This window comes from Zalophus californianus, chromosome 2 (genome assembly GCF_009762305.2).
Source record: "Zalophus californianus isolate mZalCal1 chromosome 2, mZalCal1.pri.v2, whole genome shotgun sequence".
Lineage (NCBI taxonomy): Eukaryota > Metazoa > Chordata > Mammalia > Carnivora > Otariidae > Zalophus > Zalophus californianus.
In genome coordinates, this window is record NC_045596.1 from 118,777,242 (window position 1) to 118,802,789 (window position 25,548).

The 25,548-nt window shown below is 40.3% G+C and overlaps 1 protein-coding gene across 3 annotated transcripts in view; it reads right to left on the reverse strand.

Annotated features, from left to right (window-relative positions):
* Window positions 1-25,548, reverse strand: part of INPP4B (inositol polyphosphate-4-phosphatase type II B) — an 808,823-nt gene that overhangs the window by 269,943 nt on the left and 513,332 nt on the right. For all 3 annotated transcript variants that reach the window (XM_027599074.1, XM_027599075.2, XM_027599073.2), the window contains one exon: window positions 7,817-7,867. In XM_027599074.1, the coding sequence (XP_027454875.1) occupies window positions 7,817-7,867 (51 nt within the window). The remainder of the gene's footprint in view (window positions 1-7,816; window positions 7,868-25,548) is intronic.

Consider the following 25,548-nt stretch of genomic DNA (forward strand, 5'->3'; position numbering starts at 1 on the left):
ATGAATAAATATATATATATATATTTGCTTATTTTGTAACTCCCTTGGAAATAACTGAGATTTGAAGCTCCACAAGGAGTTTATTTTGTTTTCTCACAAACTTGTACTGCTTAGTGCACAGTAGGCATGTGATAAATATTTGCTGACAATAAATGAATGAACGACTGGCATAAAACCTAGCTTTCAGGTTAGTCATTCTATTAGATATAGATATTAGAATGTTCTTTCCGCAGGTATTTACAAAGTACTGTAATTTGCTGAAACGTGGGAAATCAAAACAATTTTAGTGTGCGGATTGTGTATCGTTGTAGCGAATTTCATTGCAGGATTTTGTAGTTAAACAGATGTCTATCTCACTTCCTCTTTCCCTGATTATCAGAGTTTTTAAATTCCTACTCCTCATTCTTTATCCTCATTCAGAGAAAACTCTTAACCAATGAGAGATTTCATGACGCCCCAAAATTTCAGATGATTTTCTCTCTGCCTTTTGAGATTTTGAAGGTATGGATGGTTTGGGAATTAATAAAACAAACCGCACATGTCATGAATGTTACTGAGGTCTTTTCATCAATAAAAGTGACAAATGCCCCAGAGTGGAATGAGAGGCAGGTGGAGTGGCTATTTTCAGACATGAGCTACACACACCCCATGAGACACAGCTGCCTGTAGAGTTGTGACCACAGTCACTGAACGTCTCCTCTGTCCACCAGATCAGGAGCTGCCATGGAAGCAGGACTCTGGCTTGTCCATCCCTGAGGCAAGCCCAGGGCCCAGAAAAGAGGGGCTGCATGGTATGCCTACTGCCTCACTGTACCTGCTTGCAGCGGGCCAAGGACAACGCCCAGGAGTCGAACTTTTTCTATCATAACTGGCAGCCACAGGCTTCATCTCAAAGGATAGTAAGAGATTTTACAGAAATCATATGACTTGTGAAAAACCAATTTAGATAATGACCTTACAGTACTGCGTTATGAAAACATGTCAAACCCGAGGAGGTGTTATTTAGGTATAAAGATTGTCTTCTTTATTCTACAAATATATATAATTGTATGTATAAAAATATGTATAATTGTCCCACGCTGCAACACTAACAATGGAATTGCCTCTATATTTACTTTCTGGCAGGTGTTTTTGTATTTGCTTCCCCTCAACATAAATAAAACACATCACTCATATACATGGATGTTGACTGGACTCCTGTAAAAGAATGAATTCGAGGAAAACAGTCTTCTCTGTTGCTGGAACCTAAGTCCCCATGGAGGGAAAATAGCACGCTAATGCTAATGGAAAAGAATAACTTAATATAAAGCTATTTTATCTTTGCTATCACTGTAATCATAACCATGGGATTTGAGAGACATCTTTAAAAATTTTTATATTTCAAATGTAACTCAAGGAACGAGCTTTTCCATCTCTTCTTCAGGGCTATTTCTAAAAGTCTCATCTTAAAATTCTCATCTTTAAACTGGGAGCTCTAATATCAGTGGAAAAATGTGAAAGACAAACCAAAAAATTAGTCTCCCTGGAGTTGGAGATCAGAGGTCTGGAGTGTCATGTTATTCTGTCCAAAAATGGAAATCTGGGTAATTAAATCACTTCTCCCAGCCCCCAGACTAGCTATCCACTCATGGGTATTGTCAGGCCTTGTTTCTCTGTCTTCTCTCTTACAAATCTGTGGTCTTGAACGAGTTACTTCACCATTCCCAGTTATAACTGCTGTAGGAAAAAGTTGCATGTGATAACTCTATCATTTCTCATAGTTTTAAGAATCAAAGTAAGCCAGGCAAAGCACTCGGTACATTGTTGGGAAAATAGGAAGTTAAAAGAAGTTAACTGGCTTACACTTGGTCCCAGAACTAGTCAATATGCAGAGGCCAAGTTAGAATCCAGGTTTCTTGCTTTTCATTCCAGCATTCTTTTATCCCCATTACACTGGGCTTTATTTCCAGGACAGGTGGCCATTCCCTCTCCTTCTGCCAGGCTCTCTGTCTGCGCAGCATGTGGCTCTGACCTTTTTTGCCTGCTCATGAGAGTGTGACACTCAGAAGGATCATTCTGGTGCAAGCACCCAAAGCAGAGGATCACTCAATGGCTTCCTGCACCCACTCACCTGGCTGGAGAGTGATATCAAGCAGGGCAAAAAAAAAGTGGAGCATTTGCCTCAATCCCTGGTTGCTCTCTATATAGAGTGTACAAATAAACAGTTTATCCTACCAGCCCTTGCAGGGACTCTGAGCAAGTCACAAGTATTCAGAATGCTTCTGGGGTTACACACCTCTCTGCAGCAGGCCCTCAATGGTCCCTGGTTGAGCTGTACTATATAAGGAGCCAAAAGATGTACAGCCCTGTACACCTTGCCGTGAGTTGGCCAAACCTCCATCACCTATGTTCATCTCGCAAAGCCTTTAATCAAAGCACAGGGTTCCTTTATACAACAATTTCTAAGAGCCTCCCAAGCTTTTGCAAGTACTGTCTAGAGCTGTACGATCCAATGGGTAGCCACTAGTTCAAGCACTGGGCTTGTGGCTACTCTGAATTGAGATATGCTGTAAGTATAAAATACACATCACATTTAAACACATGGTATGAAAAAAAGAGTGTGAAATAGAGTGTTAATAATTTCTTGTACTGATTACATTTTGAAATGATTACATTTTGTATATATTGGCTTCAACAAAATATTAAAATTCATCTTGCCTGTGTCTTTTTAATTTTTTAAAAGCATTGACTGCTAGAAAATTTAAAATTACATATGTGGCACACATTTGTGGCACACATATTTCCATGGAAAAGTGCTGGTTTAGAGGTTAAATGAATATATCAATAATACTTTACCTACTCTTATAAAACTATATACAGGAACTGTGGTACAAGTTTGAAAGGCCTTGGAAGAGCTGAAGTTGATAGCATGAGGCTGATACACAACATCTCCTACATGTAACTTACAGGACAGGCCTATTTTTCATAGCCTGTGTACTTTTTCTTCCCTCTCAACCCTAACAGATATGGTTACATGGTTTCCCATCAAATAGGAAGGGAAATAAGACACATGAACTACTCACAGTGAAAAAAAAAATAAGAAAAAAAAAAAGACTTGGGAGGAAATCTATTAAAAGTGGACAAACAGTCCAAAGAAAACATTACAAAGCATTTTAGGGTAAAGCCATATATTTAAAAGTTACATATTTACTATGAATATACCTCAAAAGGTCTCAGCACAGATTGGTATCTGCTTCACTAAGACATCAACAAAAGGTTTGGGTGCATCCAATAGATGCTGCTTAAGAATGCAAAGAAATGTATAGAACATATTTGAACTATTTATAATAAAAAGTTTCAGCTCATTTTTAAAATCAGTGTAGTCAAGAGCCAGAGTCCTTAGCAGGTTGTAATGGCAGAGCCAAGTCTTGGCCAAGGGCTAAAACTCTCAGACCCCTTGGGCGCCTGGGTGGCTCAGTTGGTTAAGCGACTGCCTTCGGCGCAGGTCATGATATTGGAGTCCCAGGATCGAGTCCCGCATCGGGCTCCCTGCTCAGCAGGGAGTCTGCCTCTCCCTCTGACCCTACCCCCTCTCATGTGCTCTCTCTCTCATTCTCTCTCTCTCAAATAAATAAATAAAATCTTTAAAAATAAATAAATAAATAAATAAATAAATAAAATAAAACTCTCAGACCCCTTGTGTAGTGTCCAAAGAAATATTTTGAGGATTAAGTGATGAGATACATATTAACCAGGGGTACATGATAGGTGCTTAAGATGTGGCAATTCTTCTCTATCTAGAATATTGTGTACTCTGAGGGTATTAGAATGCCAAGGCATGTGGACTTGGATTTGTTCTTATTTAGGCTTATTCTTACTATGCTTGAGATTTAGGTCTATAATATAATTGCCATTTTATTGACTTCTGATTGTGTCATAAAGTGTACTAGATTTTTACATATTATTAAAATTTATATACTATTGCAATTGTTTTTAGATGCCTCCCCCTTTCATTCTGGTGGTTCTAAAAAATTTAAGATGGTTGGCAAACCAAAATCATGGTATGCTTTCTAATTCATTCAATACATATATCACAATTTACTAGTTTCCAGGCACAAAGCTAGGGCTGTTAGAGTGAACAAAATAAATAGGCTCTTTGCTATCACGGAGTTTAACATGTAGGAAGAGTGTGCAGACATTACCAATATCTAATACCTATTTTGCTCACTTTTCATTACTAATAGCACCTTGACTTTGTTCCAATGGGAACTGACCCAGATTCTCTTCTGCTTGGGGACTCCTGTCTTCTTAGTGATAAGTACATAGCAGTATACCAATTGAAATTTCCCCAAAAGTTACTGTTTCCCAGAATTGAAGGAACAAGATCAGGTGCTTTTTGTCCTTCAGTCTTCTTCCCACCTGGACTGTGATTTCTGAAGGTTCAATGGTTAGACCGGACAATACTCTAACAAAGGAGGAGCAGGAAGGTGGATAGAACCTGGTTGCTCGAAGTCATTTTTGAGTAGCTACAGCCTTGGGCAATTACCCCAAAACTTTTTCTAACATGAGAAAAATGAGTCTGTTACTTTTAAGCCATTGTTTGCCAGGCTACTTGCCTCTAAATGCATTCCTAACTAATATAACAGATATATCACAGAATGTCAATTGAGAATTTTCTTTTGACCCAGGAATTATAGCTGAGTCTTTGTCAAAGACAATATACCAAATGCACCATGGTATTAGTTAGAGAACCTCTAGTGCTTAGAGCTAGCAACCTTCTCACAATGCTTAAAAAGAAGCCAATTTAGGGGCGCCTGGTTGGCTGACTCAGTTGAGCGTCTGACTCTTGATTTCAGCTCAGGTCATGATGTCTCTGCTACGACAGTGGGGAAACAGCCGTAGACAGTGCATAAATGAATGTATTCAGAACACACAGTTGGTGAATTTGACCCACAGGCTATAGTTTACAGACCTTTGACTCCTGGGGAATCTCTTAATCAGTCCCAACTGGAAAAGAGTTGAGAAAGCGATATGTTTAAATGTTTCAAATTATCCTATCATTAAGGGTATCAGCATTTTTTCAGTAATTACTTTTAAGCTGTTTTCAATTGACTGTAATATAAAATGTTTAAATACAAAATTGCATTAAACACAATCTGTGTTCAATATTAAAGCTAAAAAAAAAAACCAATATGGACTGCGTTACCATGGGTACTACTTTGACTTTTAAAAATTAATTCATGGGGCACTTGGGTGGCTCAGTCAGTTAGGCATCTGACTCTTGGTTTTGGCTCAGGTCATGATCTCAGGGTCATGAGATGGAGCCCTGTGTCGGGCTCTGTGCTCAGCTCCCAGAGTCTGCTTGAGATCCTCTCCCTCCGCCCCTCCCCCCACTCATGCACCCACATGCACCTTCTCTCTCTCTTTTTCTCTCTTTCAAATAAATAAATACAGCTTTAAAAAAAGAAGCCAATTTAGAGAAACTGGCCTATTAGTAACCATGACACACCCAGTTGATATAAAGGTGGTGTTAGAAGAGAGGGATTTCAGGAGATGCACTGTTTAGGAAATGAGGCCAATCTTTTCGTCATATCACATTCAGGAAGACACCTCAAAGTCAGAGGAGTCTGGTCCCAAAACATCGATTATCAAGCTTGGGGGTGTCCAAAGCATCTTTAGTTCCACTACATTGGGGACTAGAGATTGTCTCTCCTTTGAAAATCACTGATGGTCTAGCCCCTGATGCTGGCAGGGCTTGTAGAAAGTGTCAGCAGAGAGATGGCTGAGCCGGGAGAGGAAACAGTGGCAGGGCAGCCTGCACCTCTTCTATGTGGCATGGCAAATACCCGTGCCTTTCATCTGCACCACGCAGCCCTGAGAGTGGCCGAACACGCATTACATGCTGGAAAAGTAGGTCTCAGCAGCAAGAGAGTGCAGGGTGAGCCCGGGCAGTGGAGAACGTCGAGCCAGGACAGATTCCCCATGGTGGGGAAATATGCCATAGGAAGGAGCCCATAAGGTGCCCAGAAATACCTACAGCCGTGCTCGTAAAAGATACAGCATTTCAGTATCTGCCCCGTGCTGACAGGCAGAGTTGGCCTGAGCAATAGCAAAACCAGCAGGAAGGGAACCACACCCTCACCGTGGGCAGGAACAGAAGGAACCTCTCCTTATCCCTTTCTCCCTGCCACCATATTGAGCAGTGAGAGGCAGGACCTGTGTGAGAATTGGACTCTGTGCCCCCTGCCACTACACGAAGCTAGAGGTACATGGATGTCTACCCTACAGTGGGAGATGATGGGAGGAGAGGGGGGAAGAAAACAATTTAAAAACAGGGAAGAAACTCAAGTTTTAAAATGAGTAAGATGTATTTTAAGAACTTGAATGAGAGAAAAAACGGAAATGTACGTAGTTAGGCCAAGATGTCATTAAAGCTTCAAGCAAGGGGGATTTAACACTGAGCAGTTGTGGGGACGAGCAGTTGGAGGAGGAAAAAAATTGAACCAGCTCATGTTTCTTGAACCTCAAAAATTAAATAAAATTCCTTATAAAGTAATGCATTAAGTTAATAGTTACAAATTTCAAAAGGAAGTAGGAAGGGTGTGATGACAGCTTGTAGTGGAGGTTCCAATTTGAAGGAACACGTCTGGGGTGCTCAGAGCCCTGGGCCCCGAGCCCTGAGCAGGCGGAGGGAGGTCGGCAGGAGGAGTGCTGGGCAGGGAGAGGTTCCTGTGACCTGCAGCGGTGAAGGACCTGAGGCTGGAAAGAACTTGCTGGTCCCTTTGGAGAAACTAAGCTAAATGTACAAGAAGTTTGAAGGGACAGGCAGAAAAGAAAAGTGTGAAAATTCACTTGAGTCAGAGACTCAACCTATCCCCAGGAAAAAAACAGAAGCTCCTGATAGGCATGAGAGAACACAAAATGCCCTATTCCTTCTCCTTCACAATCAAATGCAGAGATGGCTGATATTATTCTTCTCAGTCAATTCAACTCATGCTTTGGTGCATATATTTGAGAGCTCCGTTGGCAGGTTCAGGTGGTGGCTGTTGCCAGTGATGAAATGATCGGTACATAGGACACTGCTCCACACATCAACTTTCGGAAGAAGGCTGTCAACTGCCTAAAGGATTGCTGGGAATTTCCAATAGGCCTTTCAGTTGGCTCAGTCCCATGGCCTCTTTAGACCCAACTTATTTCTAGGCTTTTTCAACCTCTCTGCACAGATCCCAGGGACTCAGCCTGCTGGGCTCTCCCTCGGGAGTTGGCCACCACCTACTCCCAGCTTCCCTAAGCAAAAAGCACATCATTCTCTTCCTGCTCTTCCAATTTCTAAAAGCGGTGGATGTGCTGTTCAGATGCAACAGGAAAACCTTTGCAGGATTTTGCAGCACTGGACTGCACTTTGGCGGCAGCTTCTGTTTGGACCCGCATTACAGTGTTGAAGCGGCAGGAAGCAGGAAACAGCACAGTCCCACAGCCAGTTAGTTCTCTGCCTCCTTCCTGAAGTGGTAGAGCTCACCTCGGCAATTTCCCTAGCCTTCCGTTGGTCCAGTAACGTTGGCTCCGACTGGTTCTCGGCTACCTGCAGGGCAGTTTCTAGACTCGTCTCTAGCCAGCGAAACTAAATATGAATTCATTTGAGGATGATTTTCACGAGACAAGGAGTGAATTCCAAATAATTTGCCAAATATGTGACAGTGCCCCCTTGCATAGTCAACCCCTGTTAATTTCACTCAGTTTCCTTTGTCAGCTATCAGACAACAGAAGGCCAGGGAAAATCCAAATGATTAACTTAGAAGTGATACATGTGCCTTTTGGAAACATAAGAAACACTTACCCCAACCTCTGGCAGGGGATCCTTATGTTCAGGGAGGACACTGGTTCGAACCTATAGAGAAAAACAAACACTCTCTGTGTGATTTTGAAATAGAAACCAGTGCAGAAGCTTCACACAGGTGCTGGGTGTCATTTTCCGTCATCGGGCATCAATTCAGACTCTGGGGTTAATGATTACTGAAGGTACCTGTGTGTACCACCTGCTGCAGCACCGCAAAGCTGCGCTTTTATCGTCACTAGGCTTCCTGCTTTTCCTAAGCAGACAGAAGTGCCAGGTCCTCACCCCATCACCCCTTGTCAAATACAGAGATATCTGGGTTTAAGGTGAATCATCTTTAATCTCCTCAAAAAGCAGCCCTCGTTCAATATTCAAGGGGAAGGAGAGAGTTGATATAGAGGAAAGTCATTCCATGCAAGCTCAATAAATATTTTTTCTCCAAATGAGCACCAAAACCCACAGTCTTTATAGGCTATCCCTCCCACCTGAGAGTTCTGGGCCAAATTGTCAGACACCATTATCTAAATTCATTTGAAAACTAATTCTTAACTCGGGGAGAGGGAAATAATGTAAGATAATCAGTCATCTGGGGAAGCTTTTCATGTTTGAAAGTGTTCCAAGTGAAATACCAACTCCTTAGATGGTAAGTAGACATATATCTTCTACTGAGCAGTGATCCTTAATCCTGGCTGTGCATTAGAGCTACCTGGGGACCTTTCGAACTCCCGGTGCTCTCTCCTGCCCCCAGATATTGATTCTAATGTACAGCTGAGTCGATGTTTCTCTATTTAAGAAAAAAATGTTTCAAATGAACAGAAATCATGACGATCTTTCTCACTTAAGAAAAAGCTAATAAAAGCAAGAAACACATAAAACCTAAATCTAGCATAGCTTAATTTGAAGTAAGGATTAGATAAACAAGTTAAATGAATACAGGGCAATAGACAAGCATACTCTGTTTAACTGGAGAGCAGAGGAAATGGGGGATGGATGGGAGAGAGGAACCCCCGAAACACATGATCGATCAATATTTTAGGGGGTTATTTTCACAAAATCCCTTTGGAGGTGCAACACTGCCAATCATAATTCTCTTGAAATCCTTTAAAAGTCCTGACATACCTGACCGTACCTAGTCAATTCTCCCAGGTGGAAGGGACACTTATAATACTGCTCATAACGTCAAAAGACGAGCTAGCTCCTAAGGGCCTACTAATCTTTAACACGGTTTCCATTTCCTTGGAAAAAGCCTCCAGCCATGGGTAAAGCAGTGCATTTTAACTTCCAGCTTAATGCTCTTTCTTTGTGTCTTTTATGACAGATCCAGCACTATCACTTGCACAATTTGTCAGTCATTATGACTCAAAATTGTTCACCAGAGCACAAAATAAATAACAGTAGAGATCCCAACAGAGTAAACAACACAATTTGCAGAACACACTCAATTCAGGATTTCATGACAGAGTGCTCACTGGCTAAGAGCATTTGCAGTGTAGTAGCTGCATTAATGTTCTTTGGTCTAGAATGTTCAGATGTACCATTCAGTCTCATTATCTGAAAATCATTAGCTGGCCTCAAAGGATGAGGAATCTATGTATTAACAGGGGACTGTAATGGACCATATAGTGTGTGCATATATATGATCCATCTCTCTCTCTCTCACACACACACAGACTATATACTCTGTGTGTGTGTGTGTGTGTGTGTGTGTGTGTGTGTGTGTGTATCTCCTTATGTTCAGGTAGGATAGTGGGTTCGAACCTACAAAGAAAAATAAACACTTTCTGTGTGATTTTGAAACAGAAACCAGAGAGAAATGGGGGGGGGGGACTAGTTCTCGCCCTTATCCACAGCTTCACATTTCATGGTTTCAATATTACCTACAGTCAACCACCCTCCTCTGGAAGCAGAGGATCCTCCTTATGATGTATCATCAGAAGGTCAGTGCCAATGTAATGCTCCATCACAATGCCTGTGTCATTCCCCTCACTTCATCTCAGCACATAGACATTTTATCATCTCACATCATCATAAGAAGGGTGAGTATAATACAATAAGATATTTTCAGAGACACGCACATAGATTTTATTATGGTATATTGTTATAATTATTCTATTTTATTATTAGTTATTGTTAAACTCTTATTGCACCTAATTTATAAATTAAACTTTATTATAGGTATGTATGTATAGGAAAAAATACAGTATATGTAGGGTTTGGTATTATCTGTGGTTTCAGGCATCTACCGGGGGTTTAGGAAGTATCCCCATGGACTAGGGGGGACTACTGTATACACACACACACACACACACACACACACACACACACACACAATTATATATGTAAGTTGTATATATACATACATAATATATAAAGTGTACATATATATACACATGTGTACATATATGTATATAGTATACATATTTTGTATATATGAAAATGTGTATCTAATATATATTAGAATGGACTATGTATATAGTGAATATATATTCATACACATACAATCCATTCACACACACATATATATGTTTATGCATCATTTTAAGAAAATATTTACCATCCAAATAACACTATCCAAAGGATATGCTTGAATTTAGAAATAAAGTGAAAGAAGTCAGACACTGGTGGAGGTCGACATATATATAGGACAGCGTAAAGGGTACGTATATACACATACACTTTATGTATAAACATATACAGTGATATGATATAATGTGTAACATAATGATGGATATAATGTTAAATAAGGTAGAATAATATAGACAATTACTACAATATGGTCTTTAAATGGATATTGATTTTATCAGTAGAACACTTATTCCTTATAAAAAAAATAAACTGGTACAGAAGGGGAAAAAAGATTCTTAACCCAAAGTCATATACTATGAAAAAATTGAAAGATATTCATAGACTGGTTTGCCATTTCTAATGTGTGTACATGTATGAAGAAGAGAGAGATAAAGAATGAACTGCCCTTTACATGATACAAGTATTTTTAAAAAATACATGTATGTCATATTTTCCTAAATCAAGGCATGCTTAAAACACTAGCAGAGCTCCTGATTTAGAGGAATTGAAAAACAAAACTTTTATAAACCAATTTTAAATTTTATAAAGTCAGATTTTCAGGGTGCCTGGGTGGCTCAGTTGGTTAAGCGACTGCCTTCGGCTCAGGTCATGATCCTGGAGTCCCGGGATCGAGTCCGACATCGGGCTCCCTGCTCGGCGGGGAGTCTGCTTCTCCCTCTGGCCCTCCTCCTCTCATGTTCTCGCTCTCAAATAAATAAATAAAATCTTTAAAAAAAAATAAAGTCAGATTTTCATATGAAACATTTAAGACAGTCTATATGTATAGGTCTAAAACTTTTATACTTATGGTCAATGCTACAGATGTGTGGTATATAGGTTACACATTGATGGTGCTTTTTCCTGCATAATATATATCCCTCATTACAGTGAACACATACTAGGTGGCAAACACTGGGTTTGCCAGTAAATAAGGTCCCATTCCTTCTCTTTGGGACTTCAGAGACTAGTGGGTGGGGCAAATATATTAATAAATCCAGTACATGTAATACAAGCTATTACAGAAATGTGAGCACTTTTCTGTGGGCATTCAGAGTAAGGAATAATTTAGACCGTGATGTCAGGAGAGGCTTCACAGAAGTAGTCTGGGTTTTGAAGGATGAGTAGGAGTTTTAGGCAAGAAAGATCATGACAAAGCAAACAGGGTACTGTATAATGGGCATGTGTCATGGAGTTGTAAAAGACCATTTGTGTTTAGGAAAGAGTGAGTATTCTGATAATACCATAACAGGGGGGCCTTCGGAGAAATGGCAAGAGTTAAATATGTTTGGGGAGAAAAGTTGGGGCCATTTGCTACCTATCATGTTATAGAATTGGGGCTTTATGCAATTCATAGGCAATAGGAAATCACGTAAGACATTTGAGTAGAGGAGTGACATTATCAGAGCCCCCTGAAGCTTCCCAACTCTGCCCCAAGTCATAGTGGGAGAATTATTTAACCACTTTATGCCAGCTGCCTTTTGTCTTTATGTTGGTTCTCTTTAGCATAGGGTTACTAACAGACCTCATAGGTTGTTGTAGTACCTCTTTCCAGCACTTGAAACAGTACCTGACACTGAGAGGTCTGTTAGGAGGAGAAAGGAGAGAGTGAGAGAAAAGGGAAGAAGAAAGAGAGGAAATGAGGGGGGAAGGGAGAAAAAGAAAGGAGAAAGGAGGAGGGGGGAGACAGAGGAAAAAGAGTGGATAGAGACAGGGGGTAGGAAGACTGGAGGAACAGGTCGCCGAAAACAAAACAAAACCAAACCAAACCCTGGACAGATTTAGAGGAGGCCTCTTGTTGAGGAAGGGATGAAGCAATGGCTGTCACTGTAACATTTGGAATATTCCAGTTCATGGGCAATGTCATGCCTCCTGAGACTTACTGGCCTTCCTTTGGAATTCTTTTTCCCTTTTTTGGTCTTATTAGCAATCCTTCTCCCTGGTTTTCTTCATTACACACCACCCCCTGTCCGTCCTCGAACATAAGAATGTCTGCCTGACTACACATTTACAGTTCTTATAACTTCCTCTTGTCTAGACTTTTATGATACCAAATAAAGAAAGATCACTTAATAGAAGTGATCATGTAGATTATATATTCCGTCTTGAATATTTCTTAAGTTTCTTGTAAAACCAATTCATTTCTTTTTTCATAAGCTCAAATGTCTAGATACTAAATTTACCTTGAAGAAAGGAAAAAAAAAAAATACCAGGTAGCATATAGTGACTGATACTCAATCTTTCATAAAATCCCTATAGACTAGTTCATAAACTTTAATCATTCCCAAGCAAGAAGCTACCCCTGCAATGGATGAATATAGCACTCCAATGCTCTAATCCAGGGAGAAACACTCCTTACACTAGCCAGCCTTGTTACAAAGAGCATGGGTACTGCTGCCTGGAGCGTAGGAGGATGGTAGGGCTGCTGTACTCTTCATAGGTGAGAAGAAGGCCAGGCAGCGTTGAGTATCCAGATCCAGAGAAGGGGAAGGCCACGCTGCCATGACTCTGCGCACCAGGGTGTCCATGCCCGGCCCTTGTGCAAGTGCATCTCCTCACTGTTCGGTGAAGAAGGAGCAACTTTTCCTCGGAAGCGCTCAGCTGGAAGGCAGAGGGGATGGTGTTGCAACAGTGTGGCACACCCTCCGGGCAGGGAGAGGACCCAGATCTTCTTCTTAGACCACTGTCACATGTGATGGGGCCTCCGATGAATGTGTCATTGAAGCGCATCCTTTTTTCCTAATAAAAATGCTACTTTAATTCTCTCTGTATCTCAAATTAGAATATATACTTTCATCACATTTATTTGTTACTTGTTCCACTTGGAATGAGACACCAAACTGCCTTCATATTCAAACACATGGAAACCTGACTGGGACAGAAATGTTGAGCCCCCTTCCACAATATTAATTTGGGGGGAGGACACTGCTCAAACAGGACTATATTCCTAGGATGCCTTGTTTTGACAGATAGCCATGTAACGAGTCCTCACCAATAAAATATATGCGTAAGTGATGTTTGCTGCAAATAACCTGGACTTTTCAAAAGCGGATAGTGTATGTTCTCTCCAATGTCTCTCTCTCCTTGCAAGGAGTCCAGCCCTTGGCGGACTGCAGAGGCACACATGAGAGAAAGCCATTTGCCAAGCCTGACTCCCAGTATTAGATTATTAAATGATTGCATCAGTTTGCCACTGCTGTGTAACATATTGCCACAAACTGAGCTGCTTAAAACTGCATCCACTTATTAATTCACACTCTAAAAGGTCAGCAGTCCGGGCCTCACGTGGCTGGCTTCTCTGCCCTGGTCTTACAAGGCTGCATCCTCATCTGGAGGCTTGTCTAGGAAAAGGTCTGCTTTCAGCTTCTGCAGGCTGCGAGCAGAATTCAGTTCCTTGCAGCTCTAGGACCAAGGTTCCCATTTCCTTGATGACTGTCATCTGGCAGCTGCTATAAACTCCTGGAGGCCACCCTTATTCTATGCCACGTGGCTTCCTCCATCTTCAAATCCAGCAACAGAGAATCTACTTGGCACCAAATTCTTCTCACACTTCAGATCGCTGGCTTCAGGATCCACTCTCTTTTTTAAAGGCTTACCTCATTAGGACAGACTCCTCCCAGATAATCTCCCTTTCTTAGGCAACTTTGCCCTGTAACATGACCTGATCACAGGAGTATGTCCCAGGGACTAGAACGTGTACAACATGGGGCAGCAATCCTGGGGCCATTGTAGAGTTCTGCCCTCCATAATAGTCAAGAAGTAAACTTCCCCTGTGCTAAAACACTGAAATTTGGATGTTTACATTTGTTTCAGCAACCAGCATAATTTAGACCCTCCATTTATTTTGAATAAAAATTTGGATTCCATTTATGGCTATGAAGAAATAAAGCAAAATAGCTCATATTAAATCCTAATTCACTCTTTTAATGTCAGCAGACTTGCATTAACTACTTATTGTGATCCAGTGACTATTATAAACCCTGGCACTCTCAGAGATTTAAGAAGACAAGGTATTTTTCACCCTTAGGTAGTAATGATAACATGGCAAGGGTCAAAACATAAAATAATAATTGTTAAGCATCTTCAATTGTGTAAAACTTATCAGCCACTCTCAGATATTGACTTTCCAACTGTTTAAATTTTCTTGTGGATAGAGAAAATGACCCATGTACAAACCGAAATGATTCATACCATAGAACCTTAGAGCTGGAAGGGATCTTAAAGTGAACCTAGAGAAACCACCTCTGTGATGTGAAAATTTTATACGAAATATCCCTGGGGGGTACATTTAAATTTTCTCCTTGGAAAGGTTTAATCTCTAGCTTACTACCTTACTAATTAGTGTTGTAGAGACAGAGATAGAGATTGCAAACTCACCTACCCAAAGGCTCCAAACAGGTTAAGTTACTGAAAGAAGTGGGCTGGGTGTGAGACAATAGGGAGTGGAGAGGAGTCTGGCAAAAAATGGAAATCACAGTCCTAGTCTATGGAGAGCAACTTATCTAGCTCCAAGTGGTTAAAAATTCCTGAGGAAAATTTCTTCAATTGTCAACAATGGATATAATCTAATTCTTTTGCAGGTGGGCCATTATTAGTATTTAATTACTTTTGCCAGAAACTAGCCTGGTTAAAAAGAAAAAAAAGGTTTCAAAATAGGCCTAGTACTATTTTTAGTGGGGTGAAAAAAGTCCTATCCTAAAGCAATTGTTCTTAATCTTGACAACACGTTAGAATCCTCTGGAATATTTTTTTAATGTCAGTTTCCAGGCCATGTTCTAAAATAATTAAATCAGAATCTCTGCGAAAAGGATCCCGGCATCAGTAATTTTTTAAGGCTCACTCCCCACTGAATTCCAATGCACAAAGTTAAGAACTACTGCTCTAAAAGAAATGAGAGTGCTTTGAGTGTGAGTCTCATAAACTAGGTCCAAATCCTATGAAAGTTTGCAAAAAATGTAGGAGGCAATGGTCAATCAATGGAATAAGGCACTCTTGGAAAACAAATTTAAAAAAAAAGAACAGACTCTCAGAGCTGGAAAAGGTCTTAGACATTATCAGGCAATGTTTCTTGAACTTCAGTGTACACACTCATTACCTACTGGTCTGCAGCTGGTCAGGATGGTCTGAGGACCGTCCCTTACAAACTTGTTATAGAAATGCAGAATCTCAGGCTCACTTCAAACATTCCAAATCACAGTCTTCATTTTAATAAAGCTCCCAAGCAATTCAAACTCACGTTCAAGTTTGAGAAGGTCTGGTCTAGAAGACTACTTATGAGTGAAATAGGTCACAGATGAGAATGGTAGACAGTCATTTGCACATAAACATGCTTGAGATAAGGAATGGGGTTTATTCTTCTGGTTATGAAGGTATTTAGTATTTTTTTTTTTTATGTCAAGCATCTGTAAAAGCTCCCAATAATATTTTCTATCTGAGATGCCCTTTCCTTTCTTATGCAAGTGGAGAAAGGATTGCTCTCATCATCAAGTCAGGGACTGACTTAGAACAGAACTTAGCTGGAATTTTCGTGTAAGACCCAGTGTTGTGGGCTGAATCTCCACTTCTCTAACCCCTTCATTACCCCCCAAAAACCCTAATCTCAAATTCACATGTTGAAGGCTCAGAATGTGATTGTATTTGGAGATAGGGTGATTAAGTTAAAATGCAGCCATTAGAGTGGGGGCCCTAACGCAATATGGTTGGTGTCCTGATAAGAAGAGGAAGAGACAGCAGGGGTGTGAACATGAAAGGATGACCATGTGAAGAGCTGGCAAGAGGGTGACCATCTGCAAGGCAAGGCGGGAGGCCCCCGAAGAATTTATCCCCGCCAATACCTTGATCTTGGACTTCCAGATTCCAGTACTTCAAGAAAATAAATTTCTGTTTCTGAAGCCACATAGTATGGCAGGATCCCTCCCCCCACGCCCACACCAGGACTTTCAACCAAGAACATCTAGTTGAGGAGTCTTCGGCCCTCAACCTGAAAAGAATGCAAGAGATTCTCAGAGGTCTCTGCATACCTGTTTTGCACTGTGCCCCATTCAGCTTCAAAAACTGGCAAATGTCTTTAGAGGCACAGCAGCCACGAGTTTGAGTCCCCTTTGGTCTCCAAATTTGTCATTTCAGCTACACATAAAAACCAAAATCTCTGCTGGGTTCTCTGTCTGCCAGCCGCCACCCTGTGTTAAGCAAAGCCTTGATGCTCCGACTTCTAGCTACGGGGACAGTCTGTAAATGCCTGCAGGTGAAAAAGAGCTTTTGAGTCCCTCCCTGTCAATTCACCACCACTCCCTCTAGGGCTTTCTCTCTTGCCTGTCTCTGCCTGTTTCCTAAGCACCGTGAAACGGTGGGAGGTTTCACTCCGCTTTGTGTAAGACTTTGGCTGGGCTCTTTAGCCTCCTGCAAAGCTCAGAATTCAGCAAGTCTCTTCTGAGGAAAAATGTTCATTGACTTGAAGCTGATGAAGTCTCAGTTTCTTACTTCCTCCAACATACGTGCTGAGAGTGTCACTGATTTTTCTTTCTGTGTCCAGGCAAAGGCATGTTCTTCAACTTCCTCTGCAAATCAGCAAATGCCCAAAGGGGAAAACGCACAAGCTCCTGATAGCTCAACTCCAAAAGGTTCTCCTTTCTCTGGGATTTTAGTTTATCTCGTTATTACTTTCACAGCTTGCTTGATGATGCATTCGAATGTGATTTTTGCAATATGTCGGGCTTGTTTCTAGGTAGTGTCAGAGGAAGCATTGCTTGCCCCACCCACACATCCTACTCAAACTGAACTTCTTAACATCTGAAAGTAACTGGAAATTGAAGGAATCTTCCAAATGTGTGGTTAAGAGATAAAAAGTGATATTCAACAGAGCATAGTTAAATATGATTGGAGGGGGGGAAATGCCATTACACGTCGGTCTATTGAGTTAAATCTTAGGCAAACCAGTTACAAATGCATAATTACAGGCAATTCTCCTAGTAAAAACAGAGTTTACCCTGAAGCCTGAGCACTATCCAAAAATAATCCAATAATTATTGACATTTGTCTTGGTCTTTACTAGGCAAATGTGATCATCTTTCACATGTCAAAACATATTAGAGGGCCTGGGTGCTCAGTCGGTTAAGCGTTGGGACTCTTGGTTTCAGCTCAGGTCATGATCTCAGGGTCCTGGGATGGAGCCCCTGTGGCCTCAGTGTGGAGTCTGCTTGAGGATTCTCTCCCTTTGCCCCTGCCCCCACTCATGCACTCGCCCTCGTTCTCTCTAAAATAAATAACTCTTAGAAAAACATACAAAATTGTGTACAAGAGAACATTCTATCAGCTTCTAAGCCTAAAAGACATAATAGTAAGACAAATATAAGCACTCTTAGTTTGGATGCATCTAGTCCTAGAGTTCTCTAAGGCCCGGATGTTCACACCACAGCTCTCTAGTCACACGGGTCCCTTTATGTTTAATTGGTGGCTCTTTAAGATTTCTAATTTTGCTACATGAATGCGCCATTATACTAAATTCTACCAGTCATACAGGAGTCATGTGGTTCTTTGGGTTAATGATGACGGCAAATGTGGCTCCAGAGTCACATAACTGAGTATCCCTGCCATTACCCACATTTTATTCCATTTCCCTTTCCAGCTATTACAGAGATCTATTACAGGCAGGTGAAAAAATACTCAACGGCAAAACTCTCTTTAGACATTCCTTTCCTTTGTCAGAGAGTGTTGGAAAGATAGACGTTCTGTGAAAATATGAGATGCTGAAACTCAGGTCTAGTTTCAAGGAAGTCAAAAAGTCTCTCTACTGCTGTTCTGAAAGTAGGACCCTCTGCCTATCATACTCTTCTGGATCTTCCTGAAAGGGACACCAGGCTGGGAGTGGCAGTGCTGTTAGGACCCCGTCAGGCTTCTCGTACTGCACTTATGAGCCAAGTCTGATCCTGGGCACTTACCTAAAGCAATAAGGACAAACCTCCAAAGAGCTGTATGATGTCAGGCCACAGACATTTTTTTTAAAGTGTTAAATGTTAAGTGTTAAGATGTTTGGATATTTTTAAGATAGAAATAAAGAATAAAGGAACTCCTTGCACTACAAAAATACAATCTTAAAAGGTGTTACAGGCACCGAACACATTAACTGATAATTTGCTGAACAATTGCTCATTCTCAGTTGAGGTCTTCATTCCTGCTGACTTCCAGAGCCCCACAGGAGGCTATGATGATCATACCAATACATACAGTGCTCAATTCAAACATCATGTATCCATATGAACAGATTTTTTGTCAGGTCAAACCTCTATTACTACTTCCTCCTTCTATCACCCTTCCTCTTCTTCTCCACTGTCCCAATATACAAAAAAAAAAAAAAAAAAAAAAAAGTGCTGCCATTCTGAAAAGTGGAAAAAGTCATTAGAACTCATCCCTTGATCCCATTAGACCTCGAATGAGTATGAGCTACCCTAGAAACTTTCAACCCTGGAAAGAAATAATATAAAGCTTAAAACTGATAAGGATAATGGAATCAAAGGAAATAACAACTCTATTTCCTGGACCTATGGGTTAATTATTTCAAAGGTGCATGCATTTTTTTACTTGTATTATCTCATTTAATCCCTGCAGTTTGTGTTATATTATTATTGCTTTGTCCATTTTACAGTAAGAAAACTTAGTTTCAGAAAACTGGATTAATTTGCCTAGGGTCACTTCAACAACAAGCTGCGGATCAGACTTTAAATTGTTTAAAAGTCTTCCAAAGTCTGCGCCCCTTCCACGGCAGTGCACCTCTTCTGAACCCAGACTGATGGCGACTTTAATTGTCTTCCCTAGGGCTGCTTAATGAGAGTTTTAAAAGCCAAAGATCTATTAGCCTCAGGGAATAGAAACAGACACAATTTATCACATTGCCCGACTCAAAAACACCATCCTTACGTATTAGCAGCCCCCAATTAAGACCACAGTCATGAGTAATGAACAAGCCATTAGACGGAGAACAGTAATATCAACACAGGCACATGTCTATTAATCTGTTGCTCACTAAAAAGTCATTAGTTCCTACACTATAAGGCTAAATAATTTCTAGGTAGCTTTAAAACAAAATTATTGTGATATCACTCAGTATTTTAAGAGATCATTTACAACCCTGGTTTTCCTAACGCCAGCCAAAAGAAGATGACCAAGCCCTGGGTAAAGATCAATTGATTTATAAAATCAACCCCTGGAGTGTGTGTGTGTGTGTGTGTGTGTGTGTGTGTGTGTGTGTGTGTGTATGCCTGGAGTGTGTGTATGTGTGTGTATGACTGAAAACAAATGGTGTGTACAGGCACAGAGGGGAGGGGCTTTCAGGGAGGTTATCCAATGAAGACTGTTCATCCCTGGGCAAAAAGGGGATAACTACAGTAACTCTATTCTCCTACCACACTAGTTTTTTCTTTACAGAATTCTATCAAAGTATCTAAGAATCTGGTCAGTGGGTCTCAGCATTGGCTGTCCATGAGAAATCACCTGGAGAAGCTTTCAAAATGCTGATACCAGGGCCCTGCTTGCTTCTGTTCCTTTAACTGATGTTTCTAAATCACTCAGCAGGGAGTCCGTTTCTCCCTCTCCCTCTGCCCCTCCCCCCACTTGTGTGCTCTTTCTCTCTCTCAAATAAATAAAATCTTTAAAAGAAATTGAGCATTAAAGGGATTGGCAAAATGGTAAAACAATGCCACTCTCTCAGTATACTTCTTTAGCTTTCCAAAATACAATAATTTTTAAAACATGCATTATTTATGTTAACCTGTAAGGGGTTTATTATTTGCTATTTTTAATAAATTAATAAGGGTTTAAAAATTTTCTGAGCTTTATTTTTTTTTAATTTTCTGAGTTTTAATTTCTAATGTGGTAAGCATGCAGTTACTTTAGTTAAAGCTGGTCCATGTTTTATTCATTTAATTTTTTTATTTGAGTCCAGTTGACACACATTACGTTAGTTTCAGGCGCACGACACAGTGATTCAACAACATCCACAGTTATTAACCACCATCAGTTTGAGAAACACACTGACTGCTACTGGCGATCCTCACCATTTGGGATTTGCCTTTCATGTTTGCTAGGTCAGTCTTACATTTTTAAGCAGATTTTTTCTTTTTGCTGCAGAGTCTCCTTCAGAGATGGATGTGATGGTTGCTACCTTCAGCCCAAATCTAGCCACTCTAAGTCACTATGTTTCCCTGAACCCGTCTTCCTCCTACCTCTCCCCATGCCTTTGCGTATGTTAGTCTTCTGTCGTCCTAAGTTGGAGGAATATGGTTGTGATCACAGAATAATCACTTCTTGGACTTTTATTCTGGCCATCAATAAGAGATAGAAAATCCCAAACTGGATAAAGTAGTAAACATGCATGAAAGTGAACTAGGGTGATAGCTGGATGGGGACACTTCGCCTATGGTGGTGAGAGTGGGCTTCTCTTCACGGTGACTTTGATTAAGACCTACATAAACAGCAGCCAGCTCAAAGGAAAAAAAAAAAGAAGAAGAAGAAGAAGAAGAAGTGCAGCCAGCTCAATGAAAAACAAGAGAGAATAGCATTCCAGGCCAAGACAGAATCAAGGGCAAAGGCCTGAGGCCACAGTGACTGAAAAAAGTGGCTGAATAAAGGGGAAAGAAATGGGAGGTAGAGTCAAAGAAAGGCAGGGCTCTGGTAACGTAAGGTCTCCTCTAATTACAGTGGAAATCTCTAGCAGGTTTTTTTTTTAATTTAGTTTTATTATGTTATGTTAATCACCAAACATTACCTCATTAGTTTTTGATGTAGTGTTCCATGTTTCATTGTTTGCGTATAACACCCAGTGCTCCACGCAGTACGTACCCTCTTTAATACCCATCACCAGGCTGACCCATCCCCCCACCCCCCTCCCCTCTAGAACCCTCAGTTTGTTTCTCAGAGTCCATAGTCTCTCATGGTTCGTCTCCCCCTCCAATTCCCCCCCCCCTTCATTTTTCCCTTCCTGCTATCTTCTTCTTTTTTTTTTTTTAACATCTAATGTATTTGTTTCAGGAGTACAGGTCTGTGATTCATCAGTCTTACACAATTTGAGCCAAGAACTGATGTGATCTTTTTCATATTTTAAGAATATTACACTGATTCTATATGGAAAGCAGACTGCAGAAGGTCAAAATGGAAAAGATGAACAATTAGGAGTCACTTGCAAATCAGAGTTTTATTACTATTGTTTTACTTTTTCTGGGGTACAGGTCAAGCTAGGTATTGAGGTTTTAGAGGGATAATCATTGGGTAGCCTCAAGTCATTTATTTTGTTCCTAATATTTATAGAAAGCACTTTGATACTGACAGAGAAATAAAGTTGGTATATAAATTTCCTGTGTATACAATTACATTCATCTATGAGGATAATAATGCTCAACTGGTCATAATATTTGTGGATGAATAATTATTTAAATAAATTTAGCGCTAAATAATAAATGTACTACTTACATCCTATTTACATTATGGATATTGAAGAAAAGCACAGCTCTTAAAATACAAGAATATTCAGAAGAAGCTTGGTACTCTAATGCCTGACGGAACTCAATGCCCTGAAAAAAATTTATGAACAAACTGAATGAGGATAACAGAATATTATATAATTACTGAAGAAACTTTATGAATAAGATGGTTTATGGGTGGATTCAGCACATCTGGCCAGTACCTGCGGCAGTAGTATTTGGAAAATATCTTCACTGTTAGACCTTTGCATTTGAACCCTATCAGCAAGCAGTGATTCAAAGGCCCAATGGCAAATAATGATGCACATACAGAAGAATATAAAAGAGAAGAACAGCACCTTTAATTTTTAAGCCAAACCTCTCCTTTTCTTCACAAAAGGCCTATTAACAGGACTTCTGAAAAGCATCTTTCTACACAGACACAATTGTGCTCATCACTGGGCCTGACTTAAAATACACGTTGGAATTCCAACTCTTGGTTTTTTAAGGTAAAGTGTGGCACATTCTACATCTCCACTGGAACAGTAGTTGTCTGTGAGGTGGCTTTTCCATTGCTTAATCAAATTTTTTCTGTCTTCTTTACAACGTGAACTGGTAGTCAGAACCAAGTATGTACACACACACACACACACACACACACACACACACACACACACACGAGTATTAGGTAAAGCAATTCAATTTCATTAAACTATAACTATTCAACAAACACCAAAATATTCCTATTCCCTCAAGCCATTCACGACTTTAAAATATATCTTGTCAGATGTCTAAGGACCTCACTGTCTCAAACTTGAGACAAACTGCAAACCAACACCTAAAACGTAGAATCTTAACACTTAAAATTCTTAACAATTGGTGTATAATTCATGTTTTGTGCTTAAAGTAAGTTTATACTTAAGAATCTTGCTGCCCCAGTGTCTAAAGAGGCAGGCTACACTGGAGGCTAACGGGCTCAAAAAATTTGAGAGGAAACTATTTAAAACTAAGTGCATGGAAGCAAAGTCCATTCACAGGGACACGATAAACAAGGGACATTTTCATAAATTCTTTTTATCAAAAGTTGTACTTTTACCTTTTCCACTTCTTAGAGTGAATTTTCCTTTGATGTTTCCAAGAAGAGACTTTCAAACATTCTCAGATAAGGGTGTTCATTCTTGCACAGACTAGATGAGACCACAGGCAAGAAAATTCCAGGGGCTTTAATCTAATCATGCTGAATGGGATTCTGCCTTTAAGGATAGTAGTGTGCAGGTAAATGTGTAACAACTGCTTCTTATGGGGTGGGAATGGGAGGGGCAGTGATGATTTATAGAGTGTGCCAATTTCCATAGAGTAAATACTCCCACCTGGGCCTGTTTCCAAGCTACAGACTTGAAGTAACTGAATATGGGCATTAGGAAGAGATTTTGCAACATGAGGTTTCCAGGACTTGTTTCAGCCCACCAGCCCACCAGCCCACCAGCCCACCAGCCCACCGGGGGATCATGAGGCAGTGGGGGGGAGGGCAGTGAGGGGTTGGGAGTGGGTAGTCAGCACAGCAGAGGTGCCAGGGATTTAGGTCTACTGAGACCCAGTGTACTGTAAGCCTGGCTATGGCGAGCTCAGGCATAAATTTCAAAAAGAACTTAGTATAACACAACTGTACTCCAATCAGTAATTTGAAAATGAAACCATCTTCAGTCTCACATCTCAGGGGTAAGACCATGTCTCAGAAACCAATGATGTTAGTTGATTTTAAACTCAGCAGAATTCAAATGTCTGTCTGCGAGGTGACCAGCACTATCTATTCAATCGGATTTCTCAGTAGCCGCTGAGAAATTCTTTTAAAATCAATGGAAACTTTGGCCATGGGAAAGATGCAGAAATACACAAAGAATCTGGCTTACAAGAATTGGTCTCATGACATATTTGGGCTCCAGGGTCAATTTTAAGTGCTCTGGCAGCTAGTAGTGGATGCTTCAAAATTTTCTCTGTCTTTGGAGTCTTTGATTGTGGTCTTTACAGGCCACAGACCATGTTATGCATCAATGTTTAGACAAGTATGTTCACTGAATGTACCACCAGCTGGAAAAAACCTGAGGTTGTCAGTATACCCTCTGATCCATAAATAGACATTCGTTAACAGCACTTCTAGATTAGAGTCTAAACTCTTACGGAAATCTTCCAGTAAGGAATTTTAAAAATGTGTTCCAATTAAGCAAACATATTTCTTTAAGGGAGTTAACCATGCCAATAATTTTACCTCCCTAGAAAAGCTAACTTTTAGAACAGCTATCATGTATAAGTTTTATTTCACAGTGTATTCCTATATAATATGACAACTGTGTAATATGACCGTTTGTGCTTACAGCATCACATCTCGGGGACTTCAGACAATTTTATATTTAAAAAAAGAAATTTATGAGACTATACTGACTATTCTTGGCTTTTTTCCCTTCTTTAAAATAAAACATAAGTAGGGTAAATATGGCTCGACGTTTAGTACAGGTTTTGTAATAATAGACTGCCAGCCTTCATAGGCAAATCAATATTCATAAAAAGAGCAATGGAAAGAAGAGTATTAAATGCTATTCTTAAATCAAAAAAAAGAACTATTTCTCAGTGACCTTGGGACATGAGTAGGTAAACTTACTAAAGAAGGAGAAAAAGAAAAACACATATAGCAAGGAAGTAAAAAAAAAAAGAAGGGAAAAAAGACAGGATCACATTCATCATCATGAAGACCCTTATCAGAGTGTTCTTTCATTTATAAGCTAAGAGGTATCAGGGCTAGAAAAGGCAGTAGAAACAATTTAAATCAAAACGTAACAGATTTTTGCAAAATAAAAATTCTCTTTTTTCCAGCTTTACTGAGGTATAATTGACAAATAAAAACTATATATATTTAAGGTATACAATGTGATGATTTGATATATGAATACACTGTAAAATGATTACCACAATCAAGTTAATTAACACGTCAATCACCTCACATCGGGTCACCCTTTTTATGTGTGATGGGAGCACTTAAGACCTCTCTTAGCAACTTTCAAGTACATGATACTATATTGTTAACTGTAGTCACCACACTAGACATTAGATCCCCAGAACTCCATCTTATAATTGGCAGTGGGTTCCCTTTGACCAGAATCTCCCTGGTCTCACAGTTAGCTCAGAACAGAATTGGGCCTAAACTGAAAGCTTTGTTTTTCCTTTAAAAACTTTAAAAATCGGGCGCCTGGGTGGCTCAGTTGGTTAAGCGACTGCCTTCGGCTCAGGTCACGATCCTGGAGTCCCCGGATCGAGTCCCGCATCGGGCTCCCTGCTCAGCGGGGAGTCTGCTTCTCCCTCTGACCCTCTTCCCTCTCATGCTCTCTCTCTACCATTCTCTCTCTCTCTCAATAAATAAATAAAAATCTTTAAAAAAAAAAAAAAAAAAAAAAAAAAAAAAAAAAAACTTTAAAAATCACAGACATGTACCCACAGTGAAAACCTGGAAACACAGAAGACAGACGACCCAGATGAACCCATCTCCGGGGCGGTTGGGTCACAGGTCTGAGGAGGGCACATGGGCCTGTCCAGCTGGATTTGCTGGGGCCACAGTTTACTGTCTGCTCTTGTTCCTCCAAGTCAGGTGTTGGATCAGCAGCATTGGAATCACTTGGGAGCTTGTGAGAAATGCGGATTTTAGAACCCGCCCAGACTGCTGAATTAGAACCT